At 42.4% G+C, this 27641-nt stretch overlaps 1 protein-coding gene across 3 annotated transcripts in view; it reads right to left on the bottom strand.

Moving 5' to 3' along the window:
* frmd3 (FERM domain containing 3) overlaps positions 1 to 27641 on the bottom strand; it is a 120321-nt gene that overhangs the window by 29076 nt on the left and 63604 nt on the right. For all 3 annotated transcript variants that reach the window (XM_061729283.1, XM_061729284.1, XM_061729285.1), the window contains 4 exons: positions 10729 to 10816; positions 5555 to 5643; positions 5222 to 5285; positions 1132 to 1220 (listed from right to left, as the gene is read on the bottom strand). In XM_061729283.1, coding sequence (XP_061585267.1) covers positions 1132 to 1220; positions 5222 to 5285; positions 5555 to 5643; positions 10729 to 10816 — 330 coding nt within the window. The remainder of the gene's footprint in view (positions 1 to 1131; positions 1221 to 5221; positions 5286 to 5554; positions 5644 to 10728; positions 10817 to 27641) is intronic.

The following is a 27641-nucleotide window of genomic DNA, read 5'->3' as shown; positions in this document are numbered from 1 at the left end:
TTCCTGATTCACGGTTGTAGATAAGATTAATTATTTATGTGAAACCAAACTCCAGAGCAACTAAGCTGATGCCAGGGCACAGACACACCCCTCTGCTCTTCTTCATGGGTTAGTTTGTTCAGTGCTCTGGTTGGCTGCCATTTACAAACTCAATTTACTCTGATTTGATTTAGCAGCTCTGATGCATGCCTGACATCTGAGATGGTATCCATCCCCACTGTCTCTGTCTATCTCTCAGAGACATACAAGCTGTTGGCAATTTCCTGGGCTAATCAGACAGAGACTATCACCAGAGCATATACAACTACAAACTGCTTTGTCATTTTCAGAAATGTAAAAATATATATATTTGTGTTTAATGAAGAAATTGGCATACTGTATACTTTGTTGTTTGTTGCAGCAATCCATTATTTATCTTCCTTTTATCCTCTCAAGGCCAAAAGTGAACTTCATGAAATTAAACTGAAAAATAGGACATGTAGTGATGTGTTTGGATTTCTCTCTGCACCCGAAAGGGGCAATGCCACATGTCATAAGGAGTCTGGATTCTTGATCTCTGCAACAACGTCAGCATCATCATCACAAATCTCGCTGTTTCATTTTTAAGCAGTTCATTAACCTGCTTTATCTGATATTTTCTTTAAATCCTCACTAAAGTAACATTTTTATCCATGTTGGTTGCTCACTCCCATCCCCATTAATCACAGACAAAAGCAGAGTTTAGTCCCTGCTGTCACGCTAAAGCCTTTACCCCAAGATTGTTTCCATTCCTGCTGTGCCAGCAGGGTCAATAGTCTTTGCAGATCTGAGCAATGGCCTCGGAGCAATCACCTGCTCCCCATTGAAGGACGGCAGCCTGCTCTTGCAGGCCCACTGAGGGCAAGGAAAAGGAGGTAAAAGGCTGCTAATGTCATAAAAATAGATATGAAACTAAAAGAATTGTTCATTGAAACACTTTGAATAAACATACAAGCAACCACAAGAAAGATCAAAGATCAGAGCTGTCTAAATCAACTCCTCATAAATACTTTAGATTTTCTGATAGATCGTTTTGGGGAAAAATGATCCTCGTAGTCTCAGAACAAACTCAGTTAATGTATCGTGTTCGTGTTCGTGTAGGTGCAGACGCACTTGTAAAAGGCCTGATTTTCTACGCCGCACTTCCATAGGTGTTTGCATGCGGCAGGGGTTGAAGTGTGAAATGTCAACACCAGTTTCTTCTGCAAAGAAAGCAACAGACAGAGAGAAAAACAGAATGATTACAAAAAGGTGTGTGAATAGAGAAAAGTGCTGAACACAACGTGAGGGAGCTGTGCAAAATGCTGACCCACAGATCACAAGCTGTAAACCGGCAAGGTATAAAAAAGATACAGAGGCTTGGCCACAGCGTTCAGGGGTAAAAGGGCTTGTAGCTTGAAAAAGAAAAGAACAATCTTATTGGACTAAGAGGGGGGATTTATTCCTGTAGATGTTTAGTTGTTAGTCCTGCATGTCTGGTAACATGAGATACCAGATCGATGCCACTCAAAGGTGAGGAGGGTGAGTGAGAGTCAGCGATGATGCGATTAAATCAATAGCATGAGACTGAGTTACTGGAACACAGCTTATGATGCACAGCTCCCTCTTTATCATGCACCACCCTATTTATCATGGGGTGTGCTGGCTTTATGTGTGCGCTGTCACATGTGTGAAAGAGCTAGGACTTCATGTTGAATAATTTTTTGACAAATTGTTTGTAGTCCCACTTTGGCTGACAAGCAGAGGTGCTTTAAAAGCATGACTACATAATTTATTATGTTGATTTAAAGGCATACAAGCACTTTCACATACTTTAATACACAGATAATTCAATATGAGAGCATTAACAGCAGTTACAGATATAACTACATATAATCAATACTTTAAAGCTGAAAATAAATCAGTATTCAATTTTAAATGGCAACAAATAGTATTTGAGTGTGACAGAATTTGCAAGTAATGTAATCTTCACATTTAATAAAAAATTATATAAAGATTTTGAACCTTTCAATGCTTTCTTGAAAAAAAAAGGTTATTTCAAATGCAATGTCAGCATTTTACAAAAAAGTTTGGACAGGGGTTTGCTTACCACCATACTGCTTCAACCTTCTAATAAAACTGAACCTATATGTATTTTTAAAATGAGGAGACTAAATCCTAGCCCTCGTTTAAGAGGGGAAATGTTTTCCAGTCAGTTCAGTCAGTCAGCGTCAGTCTGAACTGCAGATGGGCCAATTTAATGTCCTTAATATTTTACTGAAGCTTCATGATGGTATAATGTTTTGTAATATGTGCAGAATGTGATCGGGCATTGTCTTGCTGATATAAGCAACTGTGACAAAAATAAGTTATGTTGATAGCAACATACTGTATGATGATTTAAAACAACAAATTTTATATTTCCTTCTGCATATACAGTATGGTGCTGTCACATGTCAGTACGTCTTGAACAACTTTATGCCCTTAGAAGGTTTTTGGATTTTGTTTACCCATGTTTCTTTCTTTTAGATTTGTAATTTTTTTTTCATGGATCCAGTGATAAACTAAGTTCAATGACAGCAAGTCTGGTCCAGAACACTATCTCACTTTTGAATTGGGAATTTTTTTTTTGTCCTCTTTTCTCCAAAGTATACACATAATATTTTGTGGAAATATATTTTTTTAATATGCTATATAATGTACTTACTACTGTACAAGCCCATCAAGGCAGTGTTTTCTGTGTCTGGTCAGTTTCATTCAGTTTTAAAAATGTCACCTTTAATGTTGTTACAGTCTAACATAAGATGACAAACGGAACAGGAGTATGACAACAACATCAGCAGTTATTAGCCAACATCAATAACTCACTAGAAAAGCAGCTCAGTTGTCCTCTGGCTTCTGTCACATAGCAAATTGGTTAATTGGCATTATTTCTCCTTTCCTGGATGCATATTGTATGTGTGTATTGTATTCATATTTTTGACCTCTAAAGTAGCAAAACATCTTTGTTGATCCATATTTCTGATTGCTGAACTCAACCTGGAGAGACTGCTCCTCCTGATGATACTTGACTGCTGAGCTGTATTTCTTTTAAAAGTGGCACAAAATGTTTAGTGGCACATAAAAATGTTTTACTTTATTCATTCATTCATCTTGGTTCTATTGCAAAAACCTATTTTTTAACGTTGCTGTATTTTAAGTTGATGGGGATGTTTTGAAACTGTAAGGTAGACTTTAAGCAGCACTGAAGCTCCCAGCCACCTCACCTCACACATCACGCAGATATTTCATTGAATTCTCCAAATATTCAGCTTTTGTAATGTACGGTAATCTTGGCAAGTTAACATTTGAGAATCCTTAAGCTACAAATGTTAAATTGTTTGCTGATGTTGTCCTTCTCAATGAACGCTTCCTTGTCTTACTTGAGACTGAGCAAAAAGCTCCTCTTTTTTACGTATACATAAGTTTTATGAGCTGTTTTTATTCCTAATCTTGTTACTGACCTGTTTTCCATTACCTAATTACCTGAGATGAGATAAGTGGGTGAGATGCTCCAACAGGGGTTTTTATAATTAGCAATACACTAGTGCAGTCTTTTGTTGCCCCTGTCTCTCTTTTGAAAAATGTAGATTCACAAAATTTCCTTCTGGGTGAGTGCGTAAATGAAAATAACACTAAAATGAACTGCTGTTAAAGAACAATTTTTTAACTGTTATTTTTATAAACCGACAATAAAGTTGCTATCAGCTCAAGGTGGGAAACGTTCACACAGTGGAGGACGGAGAGTGAAATCAAGATGTGATCAGTTACATGGTGGACAAAAATGCACAATTTATATGCAGATACATGACTTCAGACTTCCTCAGATTATACACATGTACACACTCACACCAACAAATGTGAGGACATGATCAAAACAAAGAAATCAATAAATTCCTGAACAGTTCTTAGTATAACACACAAGACCCAGACACAACAAAACTATAGATTATGCATCATGATACTGCACAATCTACAGCTTATTGATGATGATGTAAGTGTAACCATGGGGAACCCTGGACTTTTTAATTAACACTCAAAATAACAGTCTGAAATTAAAATAAAGCATAAATTTAATAACTTGAAAAACAGTGGAAATGCATGACAAAATGACATCACAATGGTCACATATATATATATATATATATATATATATATATATATATATATATATATATATATATATATATATATATACATATATGTGTTTCTGCAATCATCAACTGAGGTGAGTGCAGGGCTGCAGGGGAAGATTTGTGTCACTAATATTGCTTATATTTACTCACCAGTGATGACTATGTTTACACACAAAAAGAAGAGACAAAAACACAAAGATAAAACTGAATCTTCAGCCCTTCATGAGTTGCCAGACAGACAAACAGGCAGACTGACAAGTAAGCAGCGATGAATGAGCAGGTTTAAGCTGTAATTGAGAGAATAGTTATGAGACAGATTGAGACGACTCAGCTGGTTGGTAGATAAAAGAGCAAGTTGACTTTAGATTCCGTCATCTCCATTTTAACAAAATCCAGTATGCAGATATGTGAGGCTAAAAAGCCGCTGCTCGGTATCTACCACAGCTCTGGATGATTGACATCTAACACACAGATGAAGCTTGTGTCCCAAATTCAAGCCTGTTTTTTTATTTTTATTTCTCCCCAGATATACCAAATTATGTTACTGTAAGATGCAGTAAGTCTCTTATTTGGGCCACAGCCAGCACATGATGTGAGTGAGGAGATTAGTCGTAACACACCCACCATCCTGTTACAGTGAATCCTGCCTGTTAAGGAGATCTGAAACAGCGACACACATGACCAGTGTGTGCGATGGTGGAAAGGATTAAAAACAGTACAATTTATCTGACACGACCATTACACAGATGAAGAAACATGAAAAGGGAGAGGAAGAAGGGAGGACAGAAAGAAGAGAGAAAATGAACGAAGCAGAGTTCAATTGGAGTTCATAAAGAGTCACAAACACAAACTGATTTCAAAGTGATCACATGTAACTGTGCAACGTCAAAGTCACAGTGCTTTCTCGCAGGAATAGAAATGTTAGATGTTGGGATTATCAAATCAGCATGATGACATCAGCTTTAGTGCAAGAAAAAACACAATTCATCATCATGACAGAAAGAAACGGCACAACATATATTTGTAACCTTTGAGAGACAAACACTCACCTCTTTCTGGATACCAATGACGTAAAAGGTTTTTCCCTCAAACTTCAGCTTGCTAACATCAGACCTGTAATAACCACAAAGAAAATAGTTTCAATAAATGTGATACTGATAATGTTTATGATACAGAAGAAAACTAAACAGGTTTACATAAGATTATCCCCATATGCTGCCAAACATTCTCAACAAGTATTACTTTATCTTCTTATAATCTGATTAGAAGTTTTAAAGGCTGAATATCTTATAAAACGTACAACTTATCTTCATGAAAAATACATTTTTATAAAGACTGCTTCTTGTGTAAACAGTTGCAAGCATTTGAAAGCAAAATGGCACCATTTGAGAAGGTGAATCCTCTTGTTCCCCTGGAAGACCACAAAACCTGTGGCTGTAAACCCGAGAAAGGCAGTGGAGCCTGTAAAGTCCTGAAAACACACACAAACACATGGATTATGTGATAAAGGAGGTCAAATAGTAGGGAGGCAAACAGAGCACCAGAAATCTCTATGGCAACATTACCAAGAGTGCCGAGAATAAAAACTGGTCAATACAAGGCACTTGGTAAGATGGAGTAAAGTTGAAAGCTAAGATGCTCCACACTCTAAAGCTCCTTAGTGTATACCTATTTTTTCAAGCTTCAGGTTTGATAGCACATCCCTTAGCCCAGGGGTGTCGGACTCCAGTCCTCGAGGGCCGGTATCCTGCATGACTATGATTCATTAGAATCAGGTGTGTTAAAGCAGTGACACATCTAAAACATGCAGGACACCGGCCCTCCGTGGATTCAGTTTGACACCTGTGCCTTAGCCAGTGGGAGACTGAGGGTGGGACAGTCTCTTTCCATCTCAAAACTATCAGGCGGCGTGCCAGGAGGGTGGTGAGAGCAACTATTTTATAACCCCCTACAGGTAAAGTAGCTCCATCCCTTCAGGAATGGTTCAGAATATGGACACCCAAGGGTTTGGATCAATTGTAAATGTTAAGACAGCGGAGAAAGCCTCAAAGATAGCCTTCCAATTAGGGCTGCAACGATTCGTCGACGTTGTCGACAAAAATCGATAATCAAAATTGTCGACAATGAATTCCATTGTCGACAATTGTCGCCAGACGTGTTTTTCCAATGGAGTGAGGCATCTCACTTCAATACAATCTCTGTCGAGTCGCGCATGCACGAAAGCGTCTGAGCGCAGCTGCGGGTAATAAAACTTTGATAAAAAATAAAATAAAAAGTTTGGGAGCATTTTAGCCTCGATACGGTGAATAAAAAGATGACTTGCAATGTTTGCAAAGCCTACGTTGCTTATCACGGGAGCACATCGGTAATGCATGTGAAGAGAAAGCACGTCGGAGTGTTGAATGAAACGGACTCGCCTTGGTAAGACATTAAGCGTATTTTGGCTTTAAAAGAAAGCTTTAACGTTATGCCTGACAAAGTATTAAATTAAGTCAGATATTTGGAGAAACTGCGTTTTTAGTGTCTGTGGCGCATCTTGGAAGAGAGACGCACGGGACCGCAGTCGGTCAGCAGCATTGTCTCCCTCCAATGTAATGGCCAAGCGATTCATTCGTTAAATTAATTTGTTTCATTCTAAACTTTGTTTATTTCATGTTATTTATTAGTATTATTTGAGCCACTCACAGCTACTCTCGTTGCTATAACCTCAATCACATAATTGATGCAGCGCGAAAGGCGAAAAAAGGCTTGTGCGCTGATGACAATGATGAATTTGCATCTAACTTTCAGTCAGGTGTCTATGAACTGTCAATTATCCATCAAACTCCACAATGATCATGTTAACATTAAATCAGATAGATTTGTCTGGACTTCTCTCTTGCGGGACGGGAGAAGACACTAAATCAATGCATCTTTATTGTGCGCCGTGCGTTTTGCGGGAGGGGCGGGAGTGTAACACATGTTGCAAGCGGTAATGGTCAGAAATTCAGCGGGAGCAGGATGTAGAAAACAGTCCCGCTACAGCAGGGCTCTAGTGCCATCTTTCTTGTGTTTATTATCATTTGCCATTGATGTTTTGAGGTCTTGTTCCCATTCAGTTCTGAGTCTGGTCATGGAAATGCTTTCTAATCCTGTGATTAAACCGTATATGTAAGATTGGCCCCTTCCATGTTGGGGTGAAAAACATGATGTAATCCATGGTTGATTTAGAGGGTTTGTTGGGGAACTGCGGAAGGACAGTCTTCACGTAATCCCTTATCTGGAAGCATCATAATAAATGGGAATAAAAAAGGTCATTGAAGGATTTCAAACCCCTTTGATGCCACATGTTAAAAGCTGAGTCAACTGTCGAAGGTTGAAAGCAGTGATTTGATACTACTGGGCTGAAAAGGCTTATTTCTTGCAAATTAAAATGTTTTCTAAATTGAAAGTACATTTTGAGAGAGTGACTAACTACAAGGGTTGTATTGGTTGTTTTCACTGATAAAGGCAATGCTGCACCCATCAGGGCTGCTAAGGAAGCAGAGCCACCAGAATTTGTCTCCAGCTTCACCCACGTAGGACTTTCCTCATATAGGTGGTAGTACATCCAGTGTGACATGCAATACGAATTGGCAGCCAAATAATAAAACTGGTTATTTGGGAGGGCCATACCTCCGTTTTGCTCTTTGTAGAAACTCCTTACGCAGGCGTGGCTGTTTGCCATTCCAAATATATGATATTATCTATTTTCTTGAAGAATGTGGCAAGGATAAATATAGGCAAGCATTGAAACAAATACAAATATTTTGGAAGAACAGTCATCTTAATTGGAGTGACTCTGTCTATGAGTGAGGTAAGCAAGGGCATCCAATTAGCCAGATCCTGCTTGGTTTGCCAACCAAACCATTGCAACAGTACCTATACAAAAATGATATGATTGTTTCAAACTTCAGCACTTTAACCAACATGCAGCAAGTACAAACTGAGCAAATGCAGAAAAGATGGAATCAGTTTCATGCTGGGAGGCAAAAATGAAACAAATACATCACAACACGCTCCTGTCTCTCCCTTATATCTTTATCAGGTCTGAGCTTCTCCGTATTTCCATGTATAGCACCCTTTTTCCCTGTTCTGTTCCCCACATTTTTGTTCATAGCTATGTGAGTCTTCACGTCTGTAAATGGCTAATCCTACAGTCCCACCAGTAACGGTTATCAAACAAATTAAAGGCAGCCATCTGATGTGAGTACAGTGGATGAAGAGAATCCTCCTCAGTAGACATAATTTAAATAACTTCTTAATCACTTTTGATATGTATGAAAGCAAGTCCCTAGTTTTGATACTCCTACCAGAGCTGAGTATGTGATCAGAAAATCATACATACAGGTTTATATGTATGAATGTGTATGTGCATGTACACACACACACACACACACACACACACACACACACACACACACACACACACACACACACACACACACACACACACACACACACACACACACACACACACACACATCTACATTAAACGTAAGTAAACATCATGCCTTTCACTGGTTTACAAGTCAGGAAAAAAAAGAGAAGAAGATCATATCAATGAAAATTTTCAAAATGACAAATGCAAACATTTGCAACCACAAGGCAAAATATCAAGGGTGGCTGACAGTTAGGCTCCATTTAATTTCAGCTTCGGCATCAGTCAACCCATTTGCCCAGTTCACTGTCTCTGGGACAAGCGCATGAGCGTTAATGTCCAGCCCTGCACAATGATTAGAGCTGGGTATCATCACTGACCTCCCGATACGATACGATTCCGATACACTAGGTCCCAAGACGATACGATTTCCGATACGATTCGATATCGATATTCTGGTTACAATAAGGGAATAACATGATCCTTCCACGCGCCACGTCCGGCCAGAGAAACCCCACCCTGCCTGGTGAAAAGAAGCAGCCTGCTCACTCCTCAAGTAAGGAGGAGACTTGAGCTCAGTGCAGGGCCTCCCCGGGTTGGTAGATGGAGCAATGCCCAGGACTGACTTAGGTAGGAGCACTAGGTGATTAAAATGGGGGAAAAAATCAGGATAAAAAAAAAAAAAAAAAATTAAAAAATATATATATATATTTTTTTTTTTAAATCGATACTTGGATTTATGTATCGATAATCGTTCCTACACATGCATATCGATAAAATATCAATATATCGATATTTTTAACCCACCCCTAACAATGATACCAGCACCTTAGGGGAATCAAAGATCTTTAAACTATCAACAAATGCATTGATTCCAGAAAGTGCTGGCATCTGTAAAACAAATTGGTTTCTCTAGTTTACTTTGATAATGTTTCCACAGTGACAGAAAGTCCAGGAAGTACCCTGAACGTCATTAAATTAGTAAAAGCCTCCGTCTTAAATCAAACCTCTGCATCATCTACGCTTAGTTTCATATTAATCATAAGCATAAATAACATGAAAATATATGTTTAACATGCTGAAAGGTAAAATTGAAAACAGGAGTCAAGTCAAGAGAGGACATTTCTTTTAAATGATGATGATGATGATGATGATGTCAAGTTTATGTTTTGGACACGACCGACTCGCAGATGACAAAAAAAATGTGTTTATGGTATGAATACATAAAGAGAGGAAAGGAAAAACAAAAAAATTTGAATTATGAAAAAGGTTTATTGTAATTAATTATTGATAATTAGTTATTGATAAATAGTTGTAGTTGCATTTCAATTTATTGCAACACATTTAGTTCACATATATATAAATATACAAAATTAAGTTAATCTCTGGGGACTTTACAGGGAACGTTAATCAATTCAGTTCAATTCAAATAAATGAATTCAGATCTCAGACACCTGCTCGAAAACCTTTTTTAAACTAAACATGCGATGCTTAGAGCACTGAGAAACCCAAGCATGTCTTTACTGTTGCTGTACAGAATGAAAAATGAAGTTGTGGAGGAACCAAAAGCTGTTTGTGACAACAAATGTGAAAATGTGCAGTGCTGGGAAGTTAATCATGAGCCACAAAAAGTAGGACGCTCACAGCTACAAAACTAAGCTTCTGCTGGCTCCTCATGGTTTGCTTATCTTCATCAATATTATCAGCAAAAATGAAGGAAAATCTTGACATTTCTGGCAGTAGATGATTTTTCATCTTCTGCAGTTCAGAAAAACAGGTCTCCGAAATGTAATACATCAATTGAGCTCATAATAAACAATACGAAGCAGGAGATACTTCTCCAAAGTCGAGTTAAGAGAACTTATCTGCTTTACGTCCACACAGAAAAACATCTGAAGCTCAATTCAACTGTGCTTTTATATCAGACGTTTGGACATCTGATGTCAGCATGTTGTCCATATCAAGTTTGTTTAAATGTTTAAAATGTTCGCTTACAACAGATGTTACAAAACCAATTTTGTCTGTGGTTAATAATTGTTGTTAGACAAAAACATTGCAGGTAAAATCTTGAAATACAGTTCAGTATGTGTAATTACATTCATTTCTATTTAATAAACTTCAACTAACACTTCAATTAACATGTCAGTAAAAGTTTACCTTGCATGGGTGCGGGTCAACTCCATAAGTCTCTAGGCTGTGGGCCCTTTGGAGCATGCTCAACTCTGCTAATGAAGCACACTGGCCCCTAAAACAGAGGAGAAGGATTTTTAGACAAAACATTTACGAGAAAATACAATTCTCTTAGTATAACAGCACTGAGACAGCTCTAATAAAGGTCTTTAATGACATCCGCCCTCATACGTGTAGCCCTGTGGAAATTTGAGGTTGAAAAGGCATTAATTAGAGTATTTTCAAAATAAATAACCTTTGAGATTGGAAAGAAAGAAAAAAAAGGTTATGGTTATGTTATGTCAAATGTTTATTTGTGTTATAAAGAAAAGTATATTTATTATGTTTTTTATGTCATTATTGTGAATGTCATTCGGGCATTTTGCTGATGTTGAAGGCAGGGGCGCCACTAGGCCCTTTTTGGGGGGGCTTGAGCCCCCCCAAAAGAAGTCTCAGCCCCCCCAAAAAAATAGAGACAATTTTTTTTTTTTTTTTCTTTTTTTTTTTTTTCCCCTCTGGTGGTCATTACTAGCAGTTTCTGATTCCACTCAATGCGCTGTGTGTGAGTTCCCCCCTCTATGTTCTTAGGGTGTGCTGACAAACATTTAGGGGGGTTCATCCCACCAAGGGGGCCCTGACTCAGCCCACCCGAAAAGTTTCTAGAACCGCTACTGCCAGGCGCTCCCTCCTCCATCTATGTGCCTAATCCCTTCACTTCACACAGGTCACACACACACACACACACAACGAAGTAGCCTTTTACAGTCAACAATCATTCTCCCCAGTCCCCACTCATGATGAGACTGTGAGGTGAGCATTGAGCAGTCAGAGTCGTTAGTTACTCAATTAGCGCATATTGATGTGCAAATTAGCGCATACCGTTGTAGTAGCTAAACAAAATAACTTGTCATGTGCCTGCCAGACAGGTGACGATTGGCAAGGCTACCATGACACACCAAGCCAGCCAGCCATCATGCTAGCTCGCAGTAAAGCGGGTCTAAATGGATGCAATGTCTTTTGAGAAACAATATGGGCATAAGTGAAGAACATATTTTCAAACGGGTCTCTTGTCTTCTGAATGAAATTAAGCCCTTCAGAATCGCAAGTGGCTGCTTTTCAACTAGTTGACTGCAAACTCCTGCTTTAGCTTACAGTATATTATTATCTTGTCGGAATATTATTCCAGCCAATAAGTTAGGAAGTTCCATTTGATTTGATTTAATTTTACTTTTGCCTACAAAGCAAAATATTACTTTACTTGAGTCTCCCCTGAAGTGATTTTGGTATTATTTATGCAAGCAAAATTCTATGCAGAATATATATAGGGAAACAATTATTTTTTCATCGCTGTAAAACCACAGAACAGTAAAGAAGATATTGATGTGTATAGGTCTTCATAGATCTAGTCTCTTCATTTTGACCTCAAAGTGCACCAGATTGATCCATTTTTACTTAAAATCTACAAATTTTTCTTCCGGGGGGGCATGCCCCCGGACCCCCCTAGGGGTTCTGTGGTCCATGAACTTTGGTAGGCTGAGCCCCCCCAAAGCTCTGATGCTAAAATCGCCCCTGGTTGAAGGTACACGAGTAAATGTATGTATTTTATTTTGAAAAGTAGGGTACGGATGTTGGTCGGGTTGAGAGAAAAGACGCAGACGCGAGGAAGACGCGGCAGAGACGCAGGAGAGACGACATGAGAGCGGAGGAATGACGGTAGGCAGGAAACCAGGAAAACGTGGGCAGCTTTGGCTTAAAGTCTGTCGAGTTTTATGGTTTTTTCACCAGAGTCGAACAGGAGTTTGACCAGGACGAGGCGTGCGTGCGTGCGTGCCAGCCCCCGGGTCTCCCACTCAGAAGGCGCGCCGATTTTTTCCAGTGGCCAGGCGCGGTACTGCAACCAAAAATCCCATGCGGCCCAGAAAGCTTTTTTCCCATAGACCGCAATAGTAAAAGAGAAGCCTCTAAAACTGTTCACAGGACACCTCCAGCTGTAATCACCGGCTATTACTAATCTTTGTATTCTATATTTTTAAGTCATGGACTTTATATCTGTCAAAAATGTTTTATAACGGCCAGAAAAGTCAAAGAAAAGTCTCTTTCTGGGCGTGACGTCACGGCTGACGTCACAGCCGTGTCCGTGCATTCCACGGATGTTTATATTAATATATATTATGTAATTATATTATATTAATACATTAATAATATATGTAATACTATACATGTAATAATATACATTAATTAAGATATTATATTAATACATATTATATTAATACTCGCGTCATTGCCCCGGGGCATGATGGGAGGCCCCAGAGCATCATGGGAGGTGACTCAACTGCGCATGCTCTTTGGGCCGCTGTATGCGGAAGTAAACCCGGAAGTCAGAGATTTTTTCGGCTTATGCGCTGGCTGAGCAGAATGCATTGAAATGAATGGGCGGCCATTTTTGACGTCCCATCCAGTTTTATAATACATCCATGGTGCGTGCGTACCACACTCGGCCATTTTGTTTTAGGCTTCAACGCACACGAGCTGCATTCAGGCCTGCAGCGTTGGGACTGTTAATTGAGGGTGCTCAATTTAATTTGCACGTGTTTTAATTTGGAGTTTATGGAGACCCTTTAAAGTGGGATATATTATATTCTTTCATTTTGTGAACGAACTGTTTCTGTTTTATCTGTTTGAAACCAAGTTTGAGTAAACAATTTATTTTTTGGTAAACTGGTTTGGTTATTGAATGTAACAGGTGGATTATTAAGGAAATAAGTTTCCACAAGCATTTTCGGTGGTATTTTTTAAGTTTATTACAAAAACCCAATTTTTTTTGTTTTGAGGAAAAAAGAGCTCAGGTTAGCCACCTCTCGCTTATAGGTTTTCACCCTAGAGAGGCGCTACATACGGATAGTGGCAAAATTTACTGGATCTCAGTGCTGCATTCCACACGGACGACCAAAACACCTTGATAGACTGGTTGAAGAACTGCGTGAGACTTTCTGGCACATCAAGGATTAATGGACTCAGCAGGACTTAGAAAAACTTGTTCAGGCTTTTATCTTCACTAGACTGGACTACTGGAACGCTGTTCTCACGGGTATCCCTAAACAATCCATCAAACAGTTGCTGTTAGTTCAGATTGCCGCTGCCAGAGTCCTCACTAAGACCAAGAGAGTTGACCATATAACTCCAGTTCTTAAATCTTTACACTGGCTTCCTGTCTGCCACAGAATGGATTTTAAAATCTTGCTGTTGTTTTATAAATCTCTGAATGGTTTAGGGCCAAAATACATTTCTGATCTCCTGCTCCATCATGAACCAACCTGAACCCTCAGGTCGTCAGGGTCACGCCTACTTTACCCAAAGTTAGAACCAAACACGGTGAAGCAGTGTTCAGCCTTTATGTTCTTCAACTGCCGAACAAACTCCCAGAATGCATCAGGGCTACCGAAACTCTCAGTTGCTTTAAGTCAAGGTTGAAAAACTTTTTTTTTGCTGCTGCATTTCAGTGATCGACCAATATACACTACAACCTTTATTTCTTGCATCTCATTAGGGCCCGAGCACCTTCAGAGCGAAGGCCCTATTGTATTTGCAGGAATTTTTATTATTAGGGCCCGAGCACTTGCAGTGCGAAGGCCCCATTGTATTTGCAGGAATTTTTATTATTATTTTCCTGACAAAAGGAAGGCCTTTTTGCCCCCCTAAACATGCCCAAAAAGTCACCAAATTTTGCACCCAAGTCAGGCCTGGCGAAAAATTTGATATTTAATGGTTTGCATTAATGGGCGTGGCAAAATGGCTCAACAGCGCCCCCTTGAAAACTTTGTGCCTCAAGCCCCACGATACGGTTTGACGTACATGCACGAAAATCGGTACACACCTGTATCATGGGACAACTTAAAGAAAAGTCTCTTGGCGTCATGCCCGAAACCGAACAGGAAGTCGGCCATTTTGAATTAGTTGTGTCATTTTGGCGAAATTTATGCCATTCCTTCGAAAGTTAATTCAGCCCGAACCGTAATGTGCACCCAAGTGTGTTATACATCAAAATGTGCGTCTCCATCCTGCGACTACACGCATTACTTTTCTCTTTCAAAAGCGTTACCGTGGCGACGCTAGACGCCAAAAAGCGCGGCCACCCTTCATCTGGTTGGTTCAGACAGAAAAAACTTTGCGCCTCAAGCCCCATAATACGGTTTGACGTACATGAACGAAAATTGGTACACTCCTGTATCATGTCGCAACTAAAAGAAAAGTCTCTTGGCGCCATGGCCGAAACCAAACAGGAAGTCGGCCATTTTGAACATTCTGAATTAATTGCGTAATTTTGGAGCGATATATGCCATTCCTTCGAGAGTTAATTCAGCCCAAACCGTATCGTGAACCCAGATGTGTTTTACATCAAAATGTGCGTCTCCATCCTGCGACTACATGCATTACTTTTCTCTTTCAAAAGTGTTACCGTGGCGACGCTAGACGCCAACAAGCGGACCCCCCCTTCATCTGATTGGTCCATATTTGATAGTTCCCCAAAAGGCACCAAATTTGGCATGCAAGCCAGGCCTGGCGATAAATTTGATCTTTCATGGTTTGCATTAATGGGCGTGGCAAAATGGCTCAACAGCGCCCCCCGTAAAACTTTGTGCCTCAAGCCCCACAATACGGTTTGACGTACATGCACGAAAATTGCTACACACCTGTATCATGTCACAACTAAAAGAAAAGTCTCTTGGCGCCATGGGCGAAACCGAACAGGAAGTCGGCCATTTTGAATAAATTGTGTCATTTTGGCGAAATTTATGCCATTCCTTTGGCAGTTAATTCAGCCCGAACCGTAACGTGCACCCAGGTGTGTTATACATCAAAATGTGCGTCTACATCCTGCGACACCACGCATTACTTTTCTCTTTCAAAACTGTTACCGTGGCGACGCTAGACGCCAAAAGGCGCGCCCCCCCTTCATGTGATTGGTCCATATTTGATAGTTCTCCAAAAGTCACCAAATTTTGCATGCAAGCCAGGCTTGGCGATAAATTTGATATTTCATGGTTTGCATTAATGGGCGTGGCCTAACGGCTCAACAGCGCCCCCTAGAATACTTTTCTCTGCCATAACTTTTGAATGGTTTGACATAGGAAGTTGTGAGTGGTGTCATGGGACTCTGTAATGAGTCCTTAAGCTTCGTTGGCCTTAATTAGCCCCGCCCCTTCTTCTGATTGGTTGTCCCGATTTTCTGCTATAACATTGGAATGGTTTGACATAGAGAGTCCTGGGTGGTGTCATCAGATTCTTTATGGAGTCCTTGACCTTCATTGGCCAGAATTAGCCCCGCCCCTTCTTCTGATTGGTTGTCCCTTTTTTCTGCTATAACTTTTTAATGGTTTGACATAGGAAGTCGTGGGTGGTGTCATGGGACTCTGTACTGAGTTCTTAAGCTTCGTTGGCCTTAATTAGCCCCGCCCCTTCTTCTGATTGGTTGTCCCGATTTTCTGCTATAACTTTGGAATGGTTTGACATAGAGAGTCGTGGGTGGTGTCATAAGATTCTGTGTGGAGTCGTTGACCTTCATTGGCCTGAATTAGCCCCGCCCCTTCTTCTCATTGGTTGTCCCTTTTTTCTGCTATAGCTTTTGAATGGTTTGACATAGGAAGTCGTGGGTGGTGTCTTTTCTGATATGCTTATGGGGGGCGGTGGCCGTGAGTGCGAGGGCCCGTTCATCGCTGCTTGCAGCTTTAATTAGGGCCCGAGCACCTTCAGTGCGAAGGCCCTATTGTATCTGTAGGAATTTTTTTTCTTTTTTCTTCTGACGAAAGGAGGGCCTTTTTGCCCCCCTAAACGTGCCCAAAAAGTCACCAAATTTTGCATGCAAGTCAGGCCTGGCGAAAAATTTGATATTTAATGGTTTACATTAATGGGCGTGGCAAAATGGCTCAACAGCGCCCCCCGGAAAACTTTGTGACTCAAGCCCCATAATACGGTTTGACGTACATGCACGAAAATCGCTACACACCTGTATCAGTACACAACTTAAAGAAAAGTCTCTTGGCGATATGGCCGAAACCAAACAGGAAGTCAGCCATTTTGAATTAATCGTGTCACTTTGGCGCAATTTATGCCATTCCTGCGGCAGTTAATACGGCCCGAACCGTAACGTGCACCCAGGTGTGTTATACATCAAAATGTGCATCTCCATCCTGCGACAACACGCATTACTTTTCTCTTTCAAAAGCGTTACCGTGGCGACGCTAGACGCCAAAAAGCGCGCCCACCCTTCATCTGGTTGGTTCAGACAGAAAAAACTTTGCGCCTCAAGCCCCAGAATACGGTGTGACGTACATGAACGAAAATCGGTACACACCTGTATCATGTCGCAACTTAAAGAAAAGTCTCTTGGCGCCATGGCCGAAACCGAACAGGAAGTCGGCCATTTTGAACATTCTGAATTAATCGCGTAATTTTGGAGCAATGTGAGCCATTCCTTTGAGAATTAATACGGCCCGAACCGTAACGTGCATCCAGGTTTGTTATACATCAAAATGTGCGTCTCTATCCTGCGACTACGCGCATTACTTTTCTCTTTCAAAAGTGTTACCGTGGCGACGCTAGACGCCAAAAAGCACGCCCCCCTTCATCTGATTGGGCCATATTTGATAGTTCCCTAAAAGTCACCAAATTTTGCATGCAAGCCAGGCCTGGCGATAAATTTGATATTTCATGGTTGGTATTAATGGGCGTGGCAAAATGGCTCAACAGCGCCCCCCGGGAAACTTTGTGCCTCAAGCCCCACAATACGGTTTGCCGTACATGCACGAAAATCGGTACAAACCTGTATCATGTTGCAACTTAAAGAAAAGTCTCTTGGCGCCATGGCCGAAACCGAACAGGAAGTCGGCCATTTTGAATTAATTGTGTAATTTTGGCGCAATTTATGCCATTCCTTCGGCAATTAATACTGCCCGAACCGTAACGTGCACCCAGGTGTGTTATACATCAAAATGTGCGTCTTCATCTTGCAACTACGCGCATTACTTTTCTCTTTCAAAAGTGTTACCGTGGCGACGCTAGACGCCAAAAAGCGTGCCCCCCTTCATCTGATTGGTCCATATTTGATAGTTCTCCAAAAGTCACCAAATTTTGCATGCAAGGCAGGCCTGGCGATAAATTTGATATTTCATGGTTTGCATTAATGGGCGTGGCCTAACGGCTCAACAGCGCCCCCTAGAATACTTTTCTGTGCCATAACTTTTGAATGGTTTGACATAAAGAGTCGTGGGTGGTGTCATGGGACTTGGTATTGAGTCCTTGACCTTCATTGGCCTGAATTAGCCCCGCCCCTTCTTCTGATTGGTTGTCCCTTTTTTCTGCTATAACTTTTGAATGGTTTGACATAGGAAGTCATGGGTGGTGTCATTTCTGATATGCTTATGGGGGGCGGTGGCGGTGAGTGCGAGGGCCCGTTCATCGCTGCTTGCAGCTTTAATTAGGGCCCGAGCACTTGCAGTGCGAAGGCCCTATTGTATTTGCAGGAATTTTTATTATTAGGGCCCGAGCACTTGCAGTGCGAAGGCCCTATTGTATCTGTAGGAATTCTTCGCGTTATTATTAGGGCCCGAGCACCTTCAGAGCGAAGGCCCTATTGTATTTGCAGGAATTTTTATTATTATTATTATTATTATTATTATTTTCCTGACAAAGTGAAGGCCTTTTTGCCCCCCTTAACATGCCCAAAAAGTCACCAAATTTTGCACCCTAGTCAGGCCTGGCGAAAAATTTGATATTTAAAGGTTTGCATTAATGGGCATGGCAAAATGGCTCAACAGCGCCCCCTTGAAAACTTTGTGCCTCAAGCCCCACGATATGGTTTGACGTACATGCACGAAAATCGGTACACACCTGTATCATGGGACAACTTAAACAAAAGTCTCTTGGGGTAATGCCCGAAACCGAACAGGATGTCGGCCATTTTGAATTAGTCGTGTCATTTTGGCGAAATTTATGCCATTCCTTCGAAAGTTAATTCAGCCCGAACCGTAACGTGCCCCCAAGTGTGTTATACATCAAAATGTGCGTCTCCATCCTGCGACAACACGCATTACTTTTCTCTTTGAAAAGCGTTACCGTGGCGGCGCTAGACGCCAAAAAGCGCGCCCACCCTTCATCTGGTTGGTTCGACAGAAAAAACTTTGTGCCTCAAGCCCCATAATACGGTTTGACGTACATGAACGAAAATCGGTACACACCTGTATCATGTCGCAACTAAAAGAAAAGTCTCTTGGCGCCATGGCCGAAACCGAACAGGAAGTCGGCCATTTTGAACATTCTGAATTAATTGCGTAATTTTGGAGCAATATATGCCATTCCTTCGAGAGTTAATTCAGCCCGAACCGTATCGTGAACCCAGATGTGTTATACATCAAAATGTGCGTCTCCATCCTGCGACTACACGCATTACTTTTCTCTTTCGAAAGTGTTACCGTGGCGACGCTAGACGCCAACAAGCGCACCCCCCCTTCATCTGATTGGTCCATATTTGATAGTTCCCCAAAAGGCACCAAATTTGGCATGCAAGCCATGCCTGGCGATAAATTTGATATTTCATGGTTTGCATTAATGGGCGTGGCAAAATGGCTCAACAGCGCCCCCCGGAAAATTTTGTGCCTCAAGCCCCACAATACGGTTTGACGTACATGCACGAAAATCGGTACACACCTGTATCATGGCACAACTTAAAGAAAAGTCTCTTGGAGCCATGGCCGAAACCGAACAGGACGTCGGCCATTTTGAATAAATTGTGTCATTTTGGCGAAATTTATGCCATTCCTTCGAGAATTAATTCAGCCCGAACCGTAACGTGAACACAGATGTGTTATACATCAAAATATGTGTCTCCATCCTGCGACTACACGCATTACTTTTCTCTTTCGAAAGTGTTACCGTGGCGACGCTAGACGCCAACAAGCGCACCCCCCTTCATCTGATTGGTCCATATTTGATAGTTCCCCAAAAGTCACCAAATTTTGCATGCAAGACAGACTTGGCGATAAATTTTATATTTCATGGTTTGCATTAATGGGCGTGGCCTAACGGCTCAACAGCGCCCCCTAGAATACTTTTCTCTGCCATAACTTTTGAATGGTTTGACATAGGAAGTCGTGGGTGGTGTAATGGGATTCTGTAATGAGTCCTTAAGCTTCGTTGGCCATAATTAGCCCCGCCCCTTCTTCTGATTGGTTGTCCCGATTTTCTGCTATAACTTTGGAATGGTTTGACATAGAGAGTCGTGGGTGGTGTCATCAGATTATTTATGGACTCCTTGACCTTCATTGGCCTGAATTAGCCCCGCCCCTTCTTCTGATTGGTTGTCCCTTTATTCTGTTATAACTTTTTAATGGTTTGACATAGGAAGTCGTGGGTGGTGTCATGGGACTCTGTAATGAGTCCTTAAGCTTCGTTGGCCTTAATTAGCCCCGCCCCTTCTTCTGATTGGTTGTCCCGATTTTCTGCTATAACTTTGGAATGGTTTGACATAGAGAGTCCCTCTTCCTGATTCAAACGGCTGCTGGCCCCGCCCCCCGACCAATCAGTGGCGAGTAGGGTGATGACGGCCCCGCCCCCCGACCAATCAGTGGCGAGTAGGGTGATGACGGCCCCGCCCCCGACCAATCAGTGGCGAGTAGGGTGATGACGGCCCCGCCCCCCGACCAATCAGTGGCGAGTAGGGTGATGACGGCCCCGCTCCCCGACCAATCAGCTCCCTGTAATATGGTGACATCAGAAATAGACCCGTGCTCAGCCCTGTTAGAACCTCGATAGAATGGTTACAGAAAAAGTAATAAAAATAGTAGTGTTTTACTAATATTTATACCTTACAAATATTTAAAAAATTAGGAAAAAAAAGTTCCAGACATTTTATCGCTATGTTGGTCTCTCTTAACCCAGTAAGTCGAAGTGATAGGGATAGCTGAGACATAGCTCAGCCACAGCATTGCGGTCTTTGGTGCCAGAAGTCGAGAGTTCGAGCCTGGCTGTACCTATGATGAAATTTTTTGTCAGCAATTTTTGTGTTTTTTTTACATCAAAATGTGCGTCTCTGTCCTGCGACGACGCACATTACTTTTCTCTTTCAAAAGTGTTACCGTGGCGACGCTAGACGCGAAAAAGCGCGCGTCCCCTTCATCTGATTGGTCCATATTTGATAGTTCTCCAAAAGTCACCAAATTTTGCATGCAAGCCAGGCCTGGTGATAAATTTGATATTTCATGGTTTGCATTAATGGGCGTGGCCTAACGGCTCAACAGCGCCCCCTAGAATACTTTTCTCTGCCATAACTTTTGAATGGTTTGACATAAAGAGTCGTGGGTGGTGTCATGGGACTCGGTATTGAGTCCTTGACCATAATTGGCCTGAATTAGCCCCGCCCCTTCTTCTGATTGGTTGTCCCGATTTTCTGCCATAACTTTTGAATGGTTTGACATAGAGAGTCGTGGGTGGTGTCATCAGACTCTGTATGGAGTCCTTGACCTTCATTGGCCTGAATTAGCCCCGCCCCTTCTTCTGATTGGTTGTTCCTTTTTTCTGCTATAACTTTTGAATGGTTTGACATAGAGAGTCGTGGGTGGTGTCATTTCTGATATGCTTATGGGGTCGGTGGACGTGAGTGCGAGGGCCCGTTCATCGCTGCTTGCAGCTTTAATTATTATTATTATTATTTTTCTGACGAAAGGAGGGCCTTTTTGCCCCCCTAAACGTGCCCAAAAAGTCACCAAATTTTGCATGCAAGGCAGGCCTGGCGAAAAATTTGATATTTAATGGTTTGCATTAATGGGCGTGGCAAAATGGCTCAACAGCGCCCCCTTGAAAACTTTGTGCCTCAAGCCCCACGATACGGTTTGACGTACATGCACGAAAATCGCTACACACCTGTATCATGGCACAACTTCAAGAAAAGTCTCTTGGAGCCATGCCCGAAACCGAACAGGAAGTCGGCCATTTTGAATTAATTGTGTAATTTTGGAGCAATATATGCCATTCCTTCGAGAGTTAATTCAGCCCGAACCGTATCGTGCACCCAGGTGTATTATACATCAAAATGTGCGTCTCCCTCCTGCGACCACACGCATTACTTTTCTCTTTCAAAAGCGTTACCGTGGCGACGCTAGACGCCAAAAAGCGCGCCCACCCTTCATCTGGTTGGTTCAGACAGAAAAAACTTTGCGCCTCAAGCCCCATAATACGGTTTGACGTACATGAACGAAAATTGGTACACTCCTGTACCATGTCGCAACTAAAAGAAAAGTCTCTTGGCGCCATGGCCGAAACCGAACAGGAAGTCGGCCATTTTGAACATTCTGAATTAATTGCGTAATTTTGGAGCAATATATGCCATTCTTCGAGAGTTAATTCAGCCCGAACCGTATCGTGAACCCAGATGTGTTATACATCAAAATGTGCGTCTCCATCCTGCGACTACACGCATTACTTTTCTCTTTCGAAAGTGTTACCGTGGCGACGCTAGACGCCAACAAGCGCACCCCCCCTTCATCTGATTGGTCCATATTTGATAGTTCCCCAAAAGGCACCAAATTTGGCATACAAGCCAGGCCTGGTGATAAATTTGATATTTCATGGTTTGCATTAATGGGCGTGGCAAAATGGCTCAACAGCGCCCCCCGGAAAACTTTGTGCCTCAAGCCCCACAATACGGTTTGACGTACATGCACGAAAATCGCTACACACCTGTATCATGGCACAACTTAAAGAAAAGTCTCTTGGAGCCATGGCCAAAACCGAACAGGATGTCGGCCATTTTGAATAAATTGTGTCATTTTGGCGAAATTTATGCCATTCCTTCGAGAGTTAATTCAGCCCGAACCGTATCGTGCACCCAGGTGTGTTATACATCAAAATGTGCGTCTACATCCTGCAACACCACGCATTACTTTTCTCTTTCAAAAGTGTTACCGTGGCGACGCTAGACGCCAAAAGGCGCGCCCCCCCTTCATGTGATTGGTCCATATTTGATAGTTCTCCAAAAGTCACCAAATTTTGCATGCAAGCCAGGCCTGGTGATAAATTTTATATTTCATGGTTTGCATTAATGGGCGTGGCCTAACGGCTCAACAGCGCCACCTTGAATACTTTTCTCTGCCATAACTTTTGAATGGTTTGACATAGAGAGTCGTGGGTGGTGTCATGAGATTCTGTATGGAGTCCTTGACCTTCATTGGCCTGAATTAGCCCCGCCCCTTCTTCTGATTGGTTGTCCCTTTTTTCTGCTATAAACTTTGAATGGTTTGACATAGGAAGTCGTAGGTGGTGTCAAGGGACTCTGCAATGAGTCCTTGAGCTTCTTTGGCCTGAATTAGCCCCGCCCCTTCTTCTGATTGGTTGTCCCTATTTTATAATAAAATCGCCACGAGCCGCCAGTCGCTCTCGCGCTGACTCCTGCTTCCTGATTCAAACGTCTGCCGGCCCCGCCCCCCGACCAATCAGTGGCGCGGAGGGTGATGACGGCCCCGCCCCCCGACCAATCGGTGGCGAGTAGGGTGATGACGGCCCCGCCCCCCGACCAATCAGTGGCGAGTAGGGTGATGACGGCCCCGCCCCCCGACCAATCAGCTCCCTGTAATGTGGTGACGTCAGAAATATTCCCAGCTCAGCCCGGTTACAACCTTGGCAGAATGGTTACAGAAAAAGTAATAATTAAAATAGTAGGGTTTTACTAATATTTATAACTTACAAATATTTAAAAAAATTAGAAAAAACAGCTCCAGACTTACATTACTAAATATCGATATGTTGGTCTCTCTTAAGTCAGTAGGTCAAATAGAAATGAGAAGCTGAGTCTTAGCTCAGCCAGAGCGTTCCCGTCTTTGGAGTCAGAGATCAGAGTTCGATTCCCGCAGTATCCAGACTTTTTTGTCAGCAATTTTTTTTTTTCTACATCAATATGTGCGTCCCTGTCCTGCAACGACGCACATTACTTTTCTCATTTAAAAGCGTTACCGCAGCAACGCTAGACACCAAAAAGTGCGCCCATCCTTCATCTGATTGGTTCAGAGGGAAAAAACTTTGAGCCTCAAGCCCCATAATACGGTTTGACGTACATGAACGAAAATTGGTACACACCTGTATCATGTCGCAACTTAAAGAAAAGTCTCTTGGCGCCATGGCCGAAATTGAACAGGAAGTCGGCCATTTTGAATTAATTGTGTAATTTTGGCGAAATTAATGCCATTCCTTCGGCAATTAATACGGCCCGAACCGTAACGTGCATCACTTTTCTCTTTCAAAAGTGTTACCGTGGCGATGCTAGACGCCAAAAAGCGTGCCCCCTTAATCTGATTGGTCCATATTTGATAGTTTTCCAAAAGTCACCAAATTTTGCATGCAAGCCAGGCCTGGTGATACATTTGATATTTCATGGTTTGCATTAATGGGCGTGGCAAAATGGCTCAACAGCACCCCCCGGAAAACTTTTCTCTGCCATAACTTTTGAATGGTTTGACATAAAGAGTCATGGGTGGTGTCATGGGACTCCTTATTGAGTCCTTGACCATAATTGGTGAAGATTAGCCCCGCCCCTTCTTTTGATTGGTTGTCCCTATTTCCTGCTATAACTTTTGAATGGTTTGACATGGAGAGTCGTGGGTGGTGTCATCAGACTCTGTATGGAGTCCTTGACCTTCATTGGCCTGAATTAGCCCCGCCCCTTCTTGTGATTGGTTGTCCCTTTTTTCTGCTATAACTTTTGAATGGTTTGACATAGGAAGTCGTGGGTGGTGTCATTTCTGATATGCTTATGGGGGGCGGCGGCCGTGAGTGCGAGGGCCCGTTCATCGCTGCTTGCAGCTTTAATTATTAGGGCCCGAGCACTTGCAGTGCGAAGGCCCTATTGTATTTGCAGGAATTTTTATTATTATTATTATTTTTTTTTTTTTTCTTCTGACAAAGTGATGGCCTTTTTGCCCCCCTTAACATGCCCAAAAAGTCACCAAATTTTGCACCCAAGTCAGGCCTGGCGAAAAATTTGATATTTAATGGTTTGCATTAATGGACGTGGTAAAATGGCTCAACAGCGCCCCCTTGAAATCTTTGTGCCTCAAGCCCCACGATACGGTTTGACGTACATGCACGAAAATCGGTACACACGTGTATCATGGGACAACTTAAAGAAAAGTCTCTTGGCGTCATGCCTGAAACCGAACAGGAAGTCGGCCATTTTGAATTAATCGTGTCACTTTGGCGCAATTTATGCCATTCCTTCGAGAGTTAATTCAGCCCGAACCGTATCGTGAACCCAGGTGTGTTATACATCAAAATGTGCGTCTCCATCCTGCGACTACACGCATTACTTTTCTCTTTCAAAAGTGTTACCGTGGCGACGCTAGACGCCAACAAGCGCACCCCCCCTTCATCTGATTGGTCCATATTTGATAGTTCCCCAAAAGGCACCAAATTTGGCATGCATGCCAGGCCTGGCGATAAATTTGATATTTCATGGTTTGCATTAATGTGCGTGGCAAAATGGCTCAACAGCGCCCCCCGGAAAACTTTGTGCCTCAAGCCCCACAATACGGTTTGACGTACATGCACGAAAATCGCTACACACCTGTATCATGGCACAACTTAAAGAAAAGTCTCTTGGAGCCATGGCCGAAACCGAACAGGATGTCGGCCATTTTGAATAAATTGTGTCATTTTGGCGAAATTTATGCCATTCCTTCGGCAGTTAATTCAGCCCGAACCGTAACGTGCACCCAGGTGTGTTATACATCAAAATGTGCGTCTACATCCTGCGACACCACGCATTACTTTTCTCTTTCAGAAGTGTTACCGTGGCGACGCTAGACGCCAAAAGGCGCGCCCGCCCTTCATGTGATTGGTCCATATTTGATAGTTCTCCAAAAGTCACCAAATTTTGCACGCAAGCCAGACTTGGCGATAAATTTGATATTTCATGGTTTGCATTAATGGGCGTGGCCTAACGGCTCAACAGTGCCCCCTAGAATACTTTTATCTGCCATAACTTTTGAATGGTTTGACATAGAGAGTCGTGGGTGGTGTCATGGGACTCTGTAATGAGTTCTTAAGCTTCGTTGGCCTTAATTAGCCCCGCCCCTTCTTCTGATTGGTTGTCCCGATTTTCTGCCATAACTTTTGAATGGTTTGACATAGAGAGTCGTGGGTGGTGTCATCAGACTCTGTATGGAGTCCTTGACCTTCATTGGCCTGAATTAGCCCCGCCCCTTCTTCTGATTGGTTGTTCCTTTTTTCTGCTATAACTTTTGAATGGTTTGACATAGAGTCGTGGGTGGTGTCATTTCTGATATGCTTATGGGGGGCGGTGAACGTGAGTGCGAGGGCCCGTTCATCGCTGCTTGCAGCTTTAATTAGGGCCCGAGCACTTGCAGTGCGAAGGCCCTATTGTAATTGCAGGAATTATTCTTCTTCTTCTTCTTCTTATTGTTCTGACAAAAGGAAGGCCCTTTTGCCCCCCTAAAAGTGCCCAAAAAGTCACCAAATTTTGCATGCAAGCCAGGTCTGGTGAAAAATTTGATATTTAATGGTTTGCATTAATGGGCGTGGCAAAATGGCTCAACAGCGCCCCCTTGAAAACTTTGTGCCTCAAGCCCCACAATGCGGTTTGTCGTACATGCACGAAAATCGGTACACACCTGTATCATGGCACAACTTAAAGAAAAGTGTCTGGGCGTCATGTCGAGAAACCGAACAGGAAGTCGGCCATTTTGAATTAATGGCGTCATTTTGACGAAATTGATGCCTTCCTTCGGCAGTTAATACGGCCCGAACCGTAACGTGCACCCAGGTGTGTTATACATCAAAATGTGCGTCTCCATCCTGCGACTACGCGCATTACTTTTCTCTTTCAAAAGCGTTACCGTAGCGACGCTAGACGCCAAAAAGTGCGCCCACCCTTCATCTGATCGGTTCAGACAGAAAAAACTTTGTGCCTCAAGCCCCACAATACGGTTTGACGTACATGAACGAAAATCGGCACACACCTGTATCATGTCGCAACTTAAAGAAAAGTCTCTTGGCACCATGGCCGAAACCGAACAGGAAGTCGGCCATTTTGAACATTCTGAATTAATCGCGTAATTTTGGAGCAATATATGCCATTCCTTCGAGAATGAATACGGCCCGAACCGTATCGTGAACCCAGGTGTGTTATACATCAAAATGTGCGTCTCCATCCTGTGACTACGCGCATTACTTTTCTCTTTCAAAAGTGTTACCGTGGCAACGCTAGACGCCAAAAGGCGCGGCTCCCCTTCATCTGATTGGTCCATATTTGATAGTTCACCAAAAGTCACCAAATTTTGCATGCAAGGCAGGCCTGGCAATAAATTTGATATTTCATGGTTTGTATTAATGGGCGTGGCAAAATGGCTCAACAGCGCCCCCCGGAAAACTTTGTGCCTCAAGCCCCACAATACGGTTTGACGTACATGCACGAAAATCGGTACACACCTGTATCATGTCACAACTTAAAGAAAAGTCTCTTGGCGCCATGGCCGAAACCGAACAGGAAGTCGGCCATTTTGAATTAATTGTGTAATTTTGGCGCAATTTATGCCATTCCTTCGGCAATTAATACGGCCCGAACCGTAACGTGAACCCAGGTGTGTTATACATCAAAATGTGCGTCTCCATCCTGCGACTATGCGCATTACTTTTCTCTTTCAAAAGTGTTACCGTGGCGACGCTAGACGCCAAAAGGCGCGCCCCCCTTCATCTGATTGGTCCATATTTGATAGTTCCCCAAAAGTCACCAAATTTTGCATGCAAGCCAGGCCTGGCGATAAATTTTATATTTCATGGTTTGCATTAATGGGCGTGGCCTAACGACTCAACAGCGCCCCCTAGAATACTTTTCTCTGCCG

This window comes from Cololabis saira, chromosome 9 (assembly GCF_033807715.1).
Source record: "Cololabis saira isolate AMF1-May2022 chromosome 9, fColSai1.1, whole genome shotgun sequence".
In the NCBI taxonomy this organism is placed as follows: Eukaryota; Metazoa; Chordata; class Actinopteri; order Beloniformes; family Belonidae; genus Cololabis; species Cololabis saira.
Note: the sequence above shows the minus strand (reverse complement) of the source record. Positions and strands in the feature narration are given on the sequence as shown.